The sequence below is a fragment of the Hippoglossus stenolepis genome, chromosome 21 (genome assembly GCF_022539355.2).
Source record: "Hippoglossus stenolepis isolate QCI-W04-F060 chromosome 21, HSTE1.2, whole genome shotgun sequence".
In the NCBI taxonomy this organism is placed as follows: Eukaryota; Metazoa; Chordata; class Actinopteri; order Pleuronectiformes; family Pleuronectidae; genus Hippoglossus; species Hippoglossus stenolepis.
In genome coordinates this window covers 7148977-7161058 of record NC_061503.1, presented here as the reverse complement: position 1 = coordinate 7161058, position 12082 = coordinate 7148977, and the positions used below count along the sequence as shown (strand labels likewise).

Genomic DNA, 12082 nt, shown 5'->3' with positions numbered 1-12082 from the left:
CAATAAGTCACTGCTCTGAGCTACGGGCATAATTGTATAAATTGCACAATGATTAAATCATCAGCATCTTTGTTGCAGGCTTACATGCTGGGCATTCAGGTAATCACATTCACCTATTTAACGTTGTACCTTTGCTTTTCTTTATATTTTAAGTAAAAATGTTTACTGTGAAAAGACATGTTAATTTTAGAATGTAGGACAAGATGGAGAATACCCCTTGTACGTTTGAAGCTCTTCTGCACAATTTAAGTTAACTGGTGTTAGCTGCCACCAGTCGAAGTTAGGGACATAACTTCAGTTGTGCGCATTAGCATCATCAACTGTTTTGGCCTTATTATATTACAAAATGTTTAAAATGTGATTGCTTACTGTACAGGTCTGGCCTTATATTAAAACAAATGTATCTTGATTCTATCTGGGCAGGACTTCATATGCGAGCAAATGCACAATCAAGATGCTGGAAGAAAACACACGCATTTCCATTTGATTTGGTGTTTTTATTCCCACAGTCATGTTGAACACAAAACAGACATGTGTTTGCTTCTTGAAGGACAGTATGTTACAGAATGAAAATTGTCATATGAATGGCAACAGAGAAAAGTACATCTCTCTCAGGGAAATATTGAGACATTTAGCATCAAAGTTTGTCCAAAAGTTTGTCCACAGAATAATGAAACATTGCCCGTTTTAAATGCCCACATCATTTTTTTTTTTTTAACAGACTATTGATGGAGAGGGCCAGAACAATTTTTCAATCGTTGATCAGAAAACCAGAGAAACGTAAGAAAACCAATAACTGTGATTAGTTTAAAGTGAGACACATTTTGACATATGAGACATATACGGTCAGAATGACCACATAGTAAAGATTATCACTTAGCATGTAAAATGTCAAAAGGCCATTCTGTCGACCACATTCCTATCAATTAATTTGGTCTGCTCCACTTGTCAATATTCATCAAACCTGCCTGTCAGGTTATTGAAAATTATTCTCCTAATACAAGTGGATGCAGAAAACACATGATAATGGACAGAAGTGCCAACAAACGTATATTAATGTTCTTCAGACTGCAGACACCAACACATACAATTGGTAACCTCCAGATTTTTTTCCTTTCATCTTATCCCTCTATAACTGCTTCCCTCTACATTATTTATGCTGAAATAACAGTTTATTTAAAAAAAGAAAATAGAAGCAGTGCTTCAGGAAATCAGTCTCTGCATGATGTTGGCGTAAGGAGAGACAGCGAGAGAGAAGTGTCAGATGCTTTACATGCTCCTGCTCCTCCTCCAATCCATTAGCCAATCCAAAACTTTACTGCAGTTCCTCGCTCTTCTCCATGGTCTCTCTGTCTCTCCTTGTGAACGACCCTGCTGTGTGGCTAGCAGCAGATGTCAGGCTTATGTTGGTCCTTCCTGGCCCGCCTCACATCTTGCCAGGTGCAGGCGGCATCATGCCGGGCATCCCTCCAGACATCCCAGTGTTGGGTCCTAGAAGGATCTAGAAGGGAAAGAGGTTTTTGGTTTTCATCTGCGGTGAGATTTCATGACAACACTTGCTTCCCCACCTCTTTAAAATATGTGGTTTTGTGGTTGTTCCCCTCACATGGTCAAAGTGCGATTAAACCTCTAGTGAAGTACATTCACAGTTCAGCTGGAATGCCGGCAAAGTTTTTCTCAGCTGTTGCTTTACACACATGCACACGAACACTCACCTGTCTCTGCTGCTGTAACTGCTGCTGCTCCAGCTGTAGTCTTTCTGTCTCAAACACCACAGGCAACACCAGGATCATAAAGGAAGTGGTACCCATCCAGAGCGCAGAGCGGGAAAAACTGAAACAAACCAACAACCCCATTAGCTTCAGTTATGGACCAAGAAATTACATTTCACTGAAAAGTATCCATCCCTCAGATTTAACATAGCTAAATAAATCTGTTAAACTTTAGTAAACTAGATTCAAGGACACAGAGACACGACCAGTGGCTGTTGGAACAGGGAAGGCAAAGCAGGCAATTGCATGGGACCCTGAGCTGAGAGGGGGCCCCTGAGAACCCCTTTAAATTCTATGATCAGCTCTATAGCGGACACTGCAAGGACACCATAGTCCGACCCTAACAAAGCCCCATGTTGCTATCTTTCTATTAAAAGCTTCAAAACTTTAGAGAATATGTTGAAGGCTATTATGTATAAATGCATACTATGATTATGATATCCCTAGGATTATGTTTTTCTTTTACCTGGGGGGTCGTTTTAGTTCTATGTAGGGGCCCCCAGCTCACTTTTACCTGATGACCCCAAAGTCCCCTGAAACGCTCCTGAAAGTTGCATTTAATCTCTTGATCGCTGGACCACCCGGAAAGCCTACACACACCCAGGCACTGATAGAGTGGGAGGAGAACACTTGGGAGACATACCTGTAAAACTTCTTGGCCAGTGAGACTGAGCACTGCGCCGACACCCCGGCAGCTGAACGCACCGTGTCTGGAAACATCTCCGTCAGGCCCCACAGCCTCTCCATCAGGGTCTCATCAAACTGAGGAAACAACAGACGTGGACTGTTACTACAGAAAGACTATAGTGGGAAATTTAACTGCTGCGTTAAAGGAGTGTATGTGGTGATTAAATTAATCCAAAGCTCTGGTCATAGGGGTCTAGACTGGAAATATGTAGGTGTTTCAATCCCTGTGCATTTGTAGAATGATGATTGTATTTCTATTACATTTTTCTTTTTTCTGAAAGAGTCTGAACTAAAGCAAATACTGCCTCGTAAATAATAACTAATAAAACAACATGCATTTATCAACTTTGTGAATTAGTTCCTCCTGGTTGGATAAAGCTGGTGTTACCACAGTGAGCAATTATCTTGATACAACCAAGACAACAACCTCATGGAGAAATTAACTGCCGATTATATGAATGAAGACTTATCGCTGCTTGAATTGTGCTTAGAGCTCACCACAGGGCAAAGCCAGAGCAGACACCTCAGGTAGCTAAGACAGTTAGCCTCGGTGCAGCCATGCTAGCTAGCCGAGTTTAGCAGAGACAAGGACATACTGGGCATACTGGACACGGGATTTTCATTTGGACCCTCATTCACACTCCTGAAGGATTAATTAGTGACTAGACACGTACGTCTTCATCTTCATCGTCGTCGATCTCGTCCTCGGGGGGTCGGATCGACACCGGGCCCGCAGACGGGGACAGCTCTTCGATTGTGGGCATGTCTCCTGCTGGCTCCGCTCCTCGCGTCCTCTTCTGCCGGGGCGACGGTTTGATTTGGTGTAATTTATTTCCGATCACTTGCTGCCACCTTTCAATGAAGCTAATGCTAAGAGGCGTGCATCGGGTCCACCAACGACGGTCTGAGGTCACACAGTCGGAAAAACGTGAGGCTTGTCCGGGTGGAGTGACGCAAGCAGGGGCAGGGGTCGGTTTGTACTTCGCCCCAAAATGCACAGCGCCCTCTCCCGTCGAGGCTGTCTTATAGCAGCCTGTAAAAATGTCATTGAAAAGCAGTACTTTTATGTAAAAGTAATGCAATGTATCTTATGTAATATAGTAATGCTGTATTTGACCTCCCTAAAAAGCATTATAAGATAGATCCAACATTTTGCTGAGAGCAGATTTTATTTAAGCTTAACGAAAGTACAGTTGCATTCTTTCAAAAGTGTGACCTGTTTAGGTTTCTTTTTCACAGACGACATTTTGATGTGTCACTGTAGAACAATTGATTATAGATAGATAGATAGATAGATAGATAGATAGATAGATAGATAGATAGATAGATAGAAGCATTGTTAGATCACTATTAATGTAGTCATAACACTGACAAGCCATAATATTGCGTCAATAAAGAATTAGAACATTATATTGCATTGCATTACTATTAAACAATTACACTGTTACACCAGTAATAAGCAATTCTGGCTATAATGTTGTATTTTGAAATGCTTGACTTGACACCAAAGGGAGCCGGGTGACAGCCATGAAATCCAAGTCAATTAAAATGTTGTTTACCAGCCGCAAAAGGCACTTAACAAAGCGTCGAATGGAATTCCTTCAAAATATCTACAGTGTTGATCAGAGAGGAAGCTTTGTGAATCGGTGACAAATGCTCTCCCCCAAGGATTTTCTCTTATCTTTGCTTTTATGCCTTCACATGTCACTTTTAACCTAGGTCTGCTGCTACACATAGCAGAGCGGGGATTTATCTACACATTTATCTAAATAGATGTATTTCAAGAAAAGTGGCGAATCTGTGGCACGATCCTGAAGATGGAACTGAAAGCATGTGATAAAAAGTAAAGTTTTAAAAGGTTGTTTAAAAATAAAGTTATAGATATGAGACACTATACTGCGGTTGGCTTTCATGTGTTGGTCATAGATGAAATCAAACTGAATTGAATACAATTGAATTAAAGTTATGTGCAGTCATTACTATTTGGACCGTGTGTATAAGTTTGGATGAAGTTCTGTCTGCCTGTCTTTATATATATTTCCGTTTTTCTATCTGGGCTAAATTCTTATTTTGTTTAGGTCAGCATTTATGACACGTGTGTAAACTGTGTGTGTTCGGAGGGGGTGTGAGGGCTTTAGTGTTATTTACTTGTTTTGAAGTCTGCTGACATGACAAGCTGAATAGTGTCAGAGCAGGGCTGCTCCTATTTTTGACAGCATGATTGATCTTTTTCCAAGTTGTTGTTGTTGTTGGGAGCAGTGATGGTAGGAGGAGGAGACGGAGGAGGAGGAAGAGGAGGAGAGAGGAGGAGGAGGAGGTGGGCTGCTCATGGAAAAGTTCTGGGATTCAGGGATTCCTTGTTTACATCCTCCCGGAGTACGCCGCGGGGGCGGGGTTTGACTCCGCCCTCATTCTTTCGACCTGACGTCATTGTCGCTCGGTTGTTTTTTATGAATGAAAGAATCCAACCTCAGAGAGCAGCGGAGTAATTCCGGGAAAAGGCGGACTGACATTTTGTCGCCAGAGTAGCTTCGACACGGCAGGTAAACCTCCCTTCCTTTCATTAAAACACCGACGTTATGGGGGCATGTAGCCGGGGTACGTGTGTCAGTGCGGGGTGGTGGAGGTCTGGTGTCCGCCGGGGACTCGCAGACCAACCAAGGACGACTGAGCAGGCAGCTGTCTGCTCTAATCTCCTTTAGCTCGCTAGGAACCGTTGATGCTAGCTGCTAACATTACTAGCATGTTTCGCATGATGCGGCTAATCTGGCTCCACTCCTCACATTTAACCCTCAACATTAGCAGCACTTGACAGCCACGCGCGCTCTTCACTTCCTTGTCCAACTGTGTGCCTTACAGCTATTTAAATGGTTTATTTAAAGTCCTGCTAAAATGGATGTCGTGGGCACTCGTGATGGCTGTTTACTATAGCAGCGGTAGCGGCGCCTTCACCCCGAGCTGTCCAGCTCCTCTCCCTATAAGGACAAGGCTGGGTTGTGGATGTAGTTAGATGGTCAAACACACTTTCCACGAGTAGTCTGGTGGCTGTTTGTTATTCAGTCCTTTGATGCGAGCCAGGACGGACATGTGTTTGACTTCATAAACCTTGTTTGTTGTAGCCTAGAGCCGCGTTCACTTGTTGCGTTCCGCTTTGATCGCGTTTCTTAATCAGCACAATGCCCTGTAAAGTGTGATTTATAGCGAGCGAAGAGGTTAAAATGATATATGTTGTTTTTATGTAAACATAGACAAGTGGTCACGGCTGTTTCCAGTCCTTTTTTGTGTGTGTGTGTGTGGGGGGGGTGACTGTCTCAGTCTTAGCGGAGCTGAGTGAGCGGTTTATTGCTGAATCACCCTGACTTAACGAAACGGCCGTGGCTTCGGTTACAGCCGGAGTGGAGTCCACCGCCGGGCTCTGGTCTGTCCGACCACCGAGGTTCCTGCAAATCCTCCAGTTCCCACGCATTCCGGGAAATGTGTTGTTTTTGTCAGCGAACTGCAGACCATTATGACCAGTGCTTTATTCGCCTTAGGTGGATCGTCCCATCGTATACAGTGTTCAACAGCACTATTATGATTTGACTTTACTCTATTTACAGTCTTCATAAAATAGTTTGTTGTTGTTGTACTACAAATCCTTGGTGTATATGAAGACTTAAACAGCCAAAGAAATGCTGAACTTCATTAACTCACTAAAAATAGTGATGTTATGTGTGTGTGTTTACCTAATATTAAGTCCATAGCTTTCCCTAATTGTCCTTAAAAGACAAAGTTAAGATTTTGCAGAGGACATTTGACCTTTTTACAAGTCCAAAGACAACTGTGCTCTTTCAAAACTGTGACTTTTTTATACCTTTTTTTTAACAGAAGACAATTTGACATGTCACTGTCGGAAAATCATTGTCAATAATGAAAATTAATTGAAAGGATATTATGTATCTTTTGTTAGAATGCTAAAGAAGCATTGTTAAATCATTAATAAAATAGTCATTTCACTAATAAAGCAAAACATTGTAATAAAGTATTGGAACATTATTACATTGTTAGAACTGTAATAGTGGCATTTACCCTATTACTATATAACAGCTGAACTTTATTAATGTCTTGGAAATATTAAAATCTCCTTAACTATTATCATTTCATTTATAATATTTCATTTAATCTTCAAAGTTGCCTCATTAAAGAGAAGAAAAAAAACATGTACAGGAATTGCAGGCCTCGTGTGACGTTGCAGCTCATTTTTACTCTCGGAGTTCAGCCGGGGTTCAAGGGGGTTTGTATTTGTAACTGACCTTGAATCCCCCCCCCATCCCCTCATTAAAACTAAACTAAACTAAATCTGACTTAACTCACATGACTCCCGTTTGGTTCCTCCCCCATTCACGTCTACTTGGGAGTGTGTTTTTCTCTGGTAGTGCTGGAGTCAGCAGAACAATCTAAGTCTTGTCTTTTACATACACTGCTAATGTAGGTTACTGTGGCCACACACACTTTGATTTGACAGCCATAAACAAAAAGGTCATTGAGGAGGACTTTATCTTTAGCAAGTCAACTCAGGTGACAACAGAGGAAATGGATGTCAAATGTAAATACCCAATTTAAGTACAAATGAATCTTAACCCCAATCCTCTTTTATCAGGGGTATACATGTGTTAAACTTTAATATATCGCATTGAAAAGCAGACAGAAATCCAATCTAACCTGCAAACCTAACACCAAATTGCCTAAAGTCATAGACTTTAAGTTCTAACATCACAACAACAGATTTTCCCACGAGTTTCTTTGAAAACAAACAGCACGTCCCCTTCTTCAAAATGTTATTGTTGAAAGATTTAAAGGAGTTACGAGGCCAAAACGAGATGTCAAAGATCACAAATATGCTCTGGAAGCTGCAAATGACTGTAATCATGAGGCGGTGAAATTTAGCTGCAGCATTACCTCGTCTAGATCGGCCTGTTTCTCAAAGAAAAATGATAGTGTGAAGAGTCGGCACACTAAGCTGCCAAAAGCTCAACAGTAACCACAGGGCTGTATTTTGCCACTCTGTACGTATGTGGTATCACAAGTTTTGTCGTCAAGTTTTTTTCTTCCACTTTCCTACACTCTCTGTAGGCGACAGTGTGACAAAACAAAAGCCCACCCACTCCAAATATTGCGAAAGCAAACACAGTAACCTTAATGAAAAGCCAAGTCGGGAAAACACCCTGGGGCTTGATAAAGTCAAGGTTGAACTTGTTGGTCTCGATTGAATATTAACGGGAAGAGATATTTTAGCCATTCAGCTAAAACAACCTCAGACTGAAGTGCAGAGTCATTTCTATCAACACTGTAGTGATCTGAGCTCCACAGCTGAAGGGGAAGAAAAAAAGAGAAAACAGATCTAGTTGGCCCGCGTAGAGGTTGGACTTTAATCCCACATAACAACATTTGTGAGCTGACCTTAAGAGGAGTGCAGGAAGTCCCAGTGTGGCGTGTGCTAACTGCTCAATGAGAAAGAAATTTCCTAATAGAGTAGTGTTAAGGCGGAACAGACTCAAACAGACACTGTTACTGCTTCTGGTTGGAAGAGGAATCATCCACGTCCACCTTTAAATGCTCTTGTTAGTCTGATTTAGTCTCACTTCAGGTTTAGTAAATATGATGATTTAACATGTTTTACACGCTGAGCACAGTCGATTTCCTACAACAATAGTTGCCTGCTCTTATTTGGACTTTTCCCACAATGAGAGCTTTGAACCGTTGGTGTTGTGTTGACAAGAGGAAGTGTAAAGGGAATTGGTTAGGGCACCTGCTTTGTGCAACCGAAGGACAGACTCATGGTAACTTCCTCCTCGCCATTTCAACCAACAGAAAAACGGCATGTCGCTTACAAAACCTCCTCTTTTCTTTCATATCGAGCCACAGAGTTTAATGAGAGAGTGCGTTTGGAGAAGCATGACCGATTTGTGGGTTCTCCTTTTCTTTATCGTGCATGACTGGCTGTCTTGTGAGCGGATGGTAAATGTCAGGCCCGATACGGACCAAAGCAGCATGATGTCCTGAGTCACATGGGGTAACATACCTTTTTTTGTGTCTATGTGTGTGTGTCCTGTTTCTGTGCTTCCAGAGTGTCTGTATCTGTGTTGACTGGTGCTTGGGGGGTAAAAGCTGAAGACATTTGGATCATGACGACAGAAAGAAACAGCAAAGCCCTGAAGGTAACACACAGCCAGAAATAATACTCTCTTTTATTATTTTGAGGAGAATGAGTCATGTTTATAGCCTTGGGCTATTTTTACGAGAGGGAAAATGGCAATGTTGGAAAGAGGTTTGACTCTCCTCCCAGTTCAGTTGCTCTTTAATGTCATTTGTTGATGTCTTTTACTCCTCCATCCCCTTTTCCTCAACACTTCATCCAACTGCATCTTCTCTCTTCTTCTGTCCTCCATCTCTTCCCTTTAGGTGAAGCAGGAATGTGGCGAGAACGTGCCCATCCTCTCAGACAGTGAGCTCATGTCCCTCACGGTACGGGAGCTGAACCTCCACCTGCGCGGCATGTCCCGCGAGGAGATCCAGAAGCTGAAGCAGCGTCGCCGCACCTTGAAGAACCGGGGGTACGCCGCCAGTTGCCGGGTCAAACGGGTTTCCCAGCGCGAGGCCCTGGAGCAGCAGAAAATGGAGCTTCAGAGGGAGGTGGATAGACTCGGCGCAGAGAACGCCGGTATGAGGAAAGAGCTGGAGGGCCTCGGCGCGCGCCTGGCTGCTCTCCAGAGATTCGCCAGAGGTCTGGAGGCCGGAGGGGGCAACCTGCTGGCCACGGCGCCGCGTCTCAACACCGCCTCCGTCATCACCATCGTCAAGAGTCCACCACAGCCTCAGCCACAGAGAGAACACGAGCCGTCCTAGAAGGAGCTGCTGGGAACTGACTTGGGGAGGGATGCACAACCTGCAATGCAAACACACATTCATACACACACACCCGCAGGCATACATGTACTATACACATGCTAAAGAATAGGAAGACAAATAGGAAAATTAGCAGGAAAATACTAAATCCTTGTTTTTGCGTCGAGCCCCGTTCACATTGCGACGTGCGTCATTCAGTCGTGTGTGTGACACGGCGCCGACAGTGTGGCGTGTGACATCATCACAACGACAACAGCTACGTTTAGTTTTCTAAAGCAACAGCTGAGAATTCATCCAGGACAAGTGGAGGGGTCCTCTACTTCATGCTATTTTTTTATAATGCTATAGCTTAGCCGACTGAAATTTACTCAAGTAGGTTTGTTGAGAAACCCAAGAGCTCAGTTATGTTCAGAACAACGCAGCATGTGTATTGTGAGCGAGGCTTCGAGCACAGATGTGTGCAGAATCCTCACAACTCAAAACCGTCGACTGACTAAACCCACTGGACTGAAGCCGGAACAACCCAAACAAGAGTTACTGTACATCTCCCACCACTCAACAAATCCAGCCTGTGACGCCAGTGCTCTCTGAACGTGCTGCCGAACGACCAGCTTAAGCCTCTCCCCCGTTTTCAGTTTATGGCACCTGACCAACAAGCAAAAAAAACGCCAGGGTGGAGCTGACGTATGCCATGCGCTGCTTCCTCTAGCTTGACAAACGTCTGCATTCCTGGTACAGTTGTAGTCTGAAGCTAGCTAGTGTTTCCTCATAAGCAGTCCAGGGTCATGTGTTTCTGTTAGCATGCAAGAGAATGTTTCACAGTATGAATCACTTCGTCATTAACGCAGAATTTCTCAACCTCAGCGTCACTTGATATCCAGGCAGGGGCCACGGGGGATTCCCCAGACTCCACACTCGCATTCTGACATTTCCTTCATTCTTTAAAAAAAATAACTAAAACACAGCAGTATGCCACCTAACAACTCTCCTAGCGATGAGGCCACGAGGATTTTGGAATCAAACGTTTTTACACACTCCAGAAAACAGGTTGAGAAACGCTGTGTTCATGAATTCAAAACTGTTCATTAAGTGAAATGTCTTAGTTTTGGGTTTTTCAGTCTCCCTTCCTGTTCTGGCCCTTGGTTTGAGGAGAAAGTTCCGTACTACTTGTGTACACATTTCCCACATTACTGCAGTGCCTTCAGTGTATGTCGGAGTTATAATAATGGAAACCTAAGAGAGAGAAGGTTGAAAAACAGACTGTAATCGCTCCTTCTTACCTGTTCATGATCACCCATTTCCTTTTTTTCTTTACAATTCCTCCTTTTAAACCACCCACTACTCGTTTCACTATCCCTAATTTTGATACAGTTTGCTGCGGCTTCCCTCCTTTTTCTATATCTGCTAGACTCCCAACAACAGATGTTGGTCATTTTGCCAAAAACGTGTCAAAGCGGAGTCGCATCTGGTCGGTATTACACACTCACAAACGATGCAAATCCTCTGCAAACATTCCCGGTTTTGTGTTCTTATTTGTAATGTTTGTATGTGCCGTTGAGAGACGAAAATGTTGAGTGACATTTATCAGAGATATATTCTATATTTTATTTGTATTTAAAGGTAGATATTATTAAAAAGACAAGCTAACGAGTGCTGTGATGTTCTGTTTTCGGACGTACTTATGACTAGTCTGGGGATATTCTCATGTCTAATAATTGTGTTGTGTGGCGACGGTGATTACTTTGCGAAATGTTAATTATTAGCTCAGTAGAAGTATGCTCAAAGCCAATGGCCATATTGCTGTATGATTTATTTTTGTGTGTGTGTTTTTTGCCATGTTTGTACTGGCGTGTCATAGTGGATTCTTGGAGGGATATTATTTTTCTATGATGGTTTATATGTTATTTGTGTGAGGAAAAAAATTAAGGTCACTTCTGAATTGGCCAGGGTGGGCAGAAACCCGGGATGTTGGGAGGGAAGGCGTGGAGAGAAAGATGGCGAAGGGGAGGAGACGAGAGAGGGCGGAGCTGTTGTTGGCTGATGGAGAAAGAAAGTAGACTGAAGGAAAAGTCGGGCTGGGAATGGAAGGCGGTGAGAGGTGGCGTTTGATTCACTTGAAAACCTCTGTCGGTCGTCGGCCTGTTTGAGTCGAATCGAGCTCAAACAGGCCTGGATCTCATAGAGTCTAGGCCACTGAATAGTGCTAGCAATATCATTTCTAAGCAGGCATTGTAACACATTAGACTGTGTTGACAAATAACTCCTTTAAGATATGAGGCATATATTTAGCTATATGAATATCAGTGTGGCAAAGCATTTATTCTCAATATTTTAATGTCTCACATCTGTCAACTTGTGCTGGATGTTTTGTAATACTTGCAAAACAAAAATGGTCTTTGTATTTATTACCTGTATTTTTTCTATTGTGAAAATTTAAGTACATTGTCTATTTTAAATATTAATTATAATAAATGTTGTACATATTGTACATAAAATGGTGCGTTTGTGACTGTCAGCTACAGAATGAAAGAGAGGCCTGCCGGATGCGTTGCACAATTTGTGTCTCCTGATCAGAAGATAAAACTCAAGGTTAGAGTGTAAATAAATGGTTTTGATCGAGGATGAATTGTAGCTAAAGACTAAACAACTGAGTTAATAACTTTTTGACAAAGAAAAAGGAATTCTTCCAATTTTTTTTAAAGGAAATAAATCAGACAGTAAAGTCATTATCTCAATAT

At 42.6% G+C, this 12082-nt stretch overlaps 2 protein-coding genes across 3 annotated transcripts; one reads left to right on the top strand and one right to left on the bottom strand.

Annotated features, from left to right (window-relative positions):
* Positions 1 to 476: 476 nt before the first annotated feature.
* Positions 477 to 3427, bottom strand: tomm22 (translocase of outer mitochondrial membrane 22 homolog (yeast)). Its single transcript, XM_035145299.2, has 4 exons — positions 3134 to 3427; positions 2416 to 2534; positions 1716 to 1833; positions 477 to 1501 (listed from the first exon to the last, which is right to left on the bottom strand). The coding sequence occupies exons 1-4, from the start codon at positions 3221 to 3223 to the stop codon at positions 1427 to 1429; spliced, it is 402 nt and encodes a 133-aa protein (XP_035001190.1). The 5' UTR covers positions 3224 to 3427; the 3' UTR covers positions 477 to 1426.
* A 1363-nt stretch (positions 3428 to 4790) lies between these two features.
* On the top strand, positions 4791 to 11842 carry maff (v-maf avian musculoaponeurotic fibrosarcoma oncogene homolog F). Of its 2 annotated transcripts, none has more exons than XM_035145291.2 (3): positions 4791 to 5002; positions 8566 to 8656; positions 8901 to 11842. In XM_035145291.2, the coding sequence occupies exons 2-3, from the start codon at positions 8624 to 8626 to the stop codon at positions 9342 to 9344; spliced, it is 477 nt and encodes a 158-aa protein (XP_035001182.1). In that variant the 5' UTR covers positions 4791 to 5002; positions 8566 to 8623; the 3' UTR covers positions 9345 to 11842. The 2 variants fall into 2 exon arrangements, with proteins under 2 accessions (XP_035001182.1, XP_035001181.1); XM_035145290.2 differs by lacking the exon at positions 4791 to 5002 and adding an exon at positions 6387 to 8404.
* Positions 11843 to 12082: the final 240 nt, after the last annotated feature.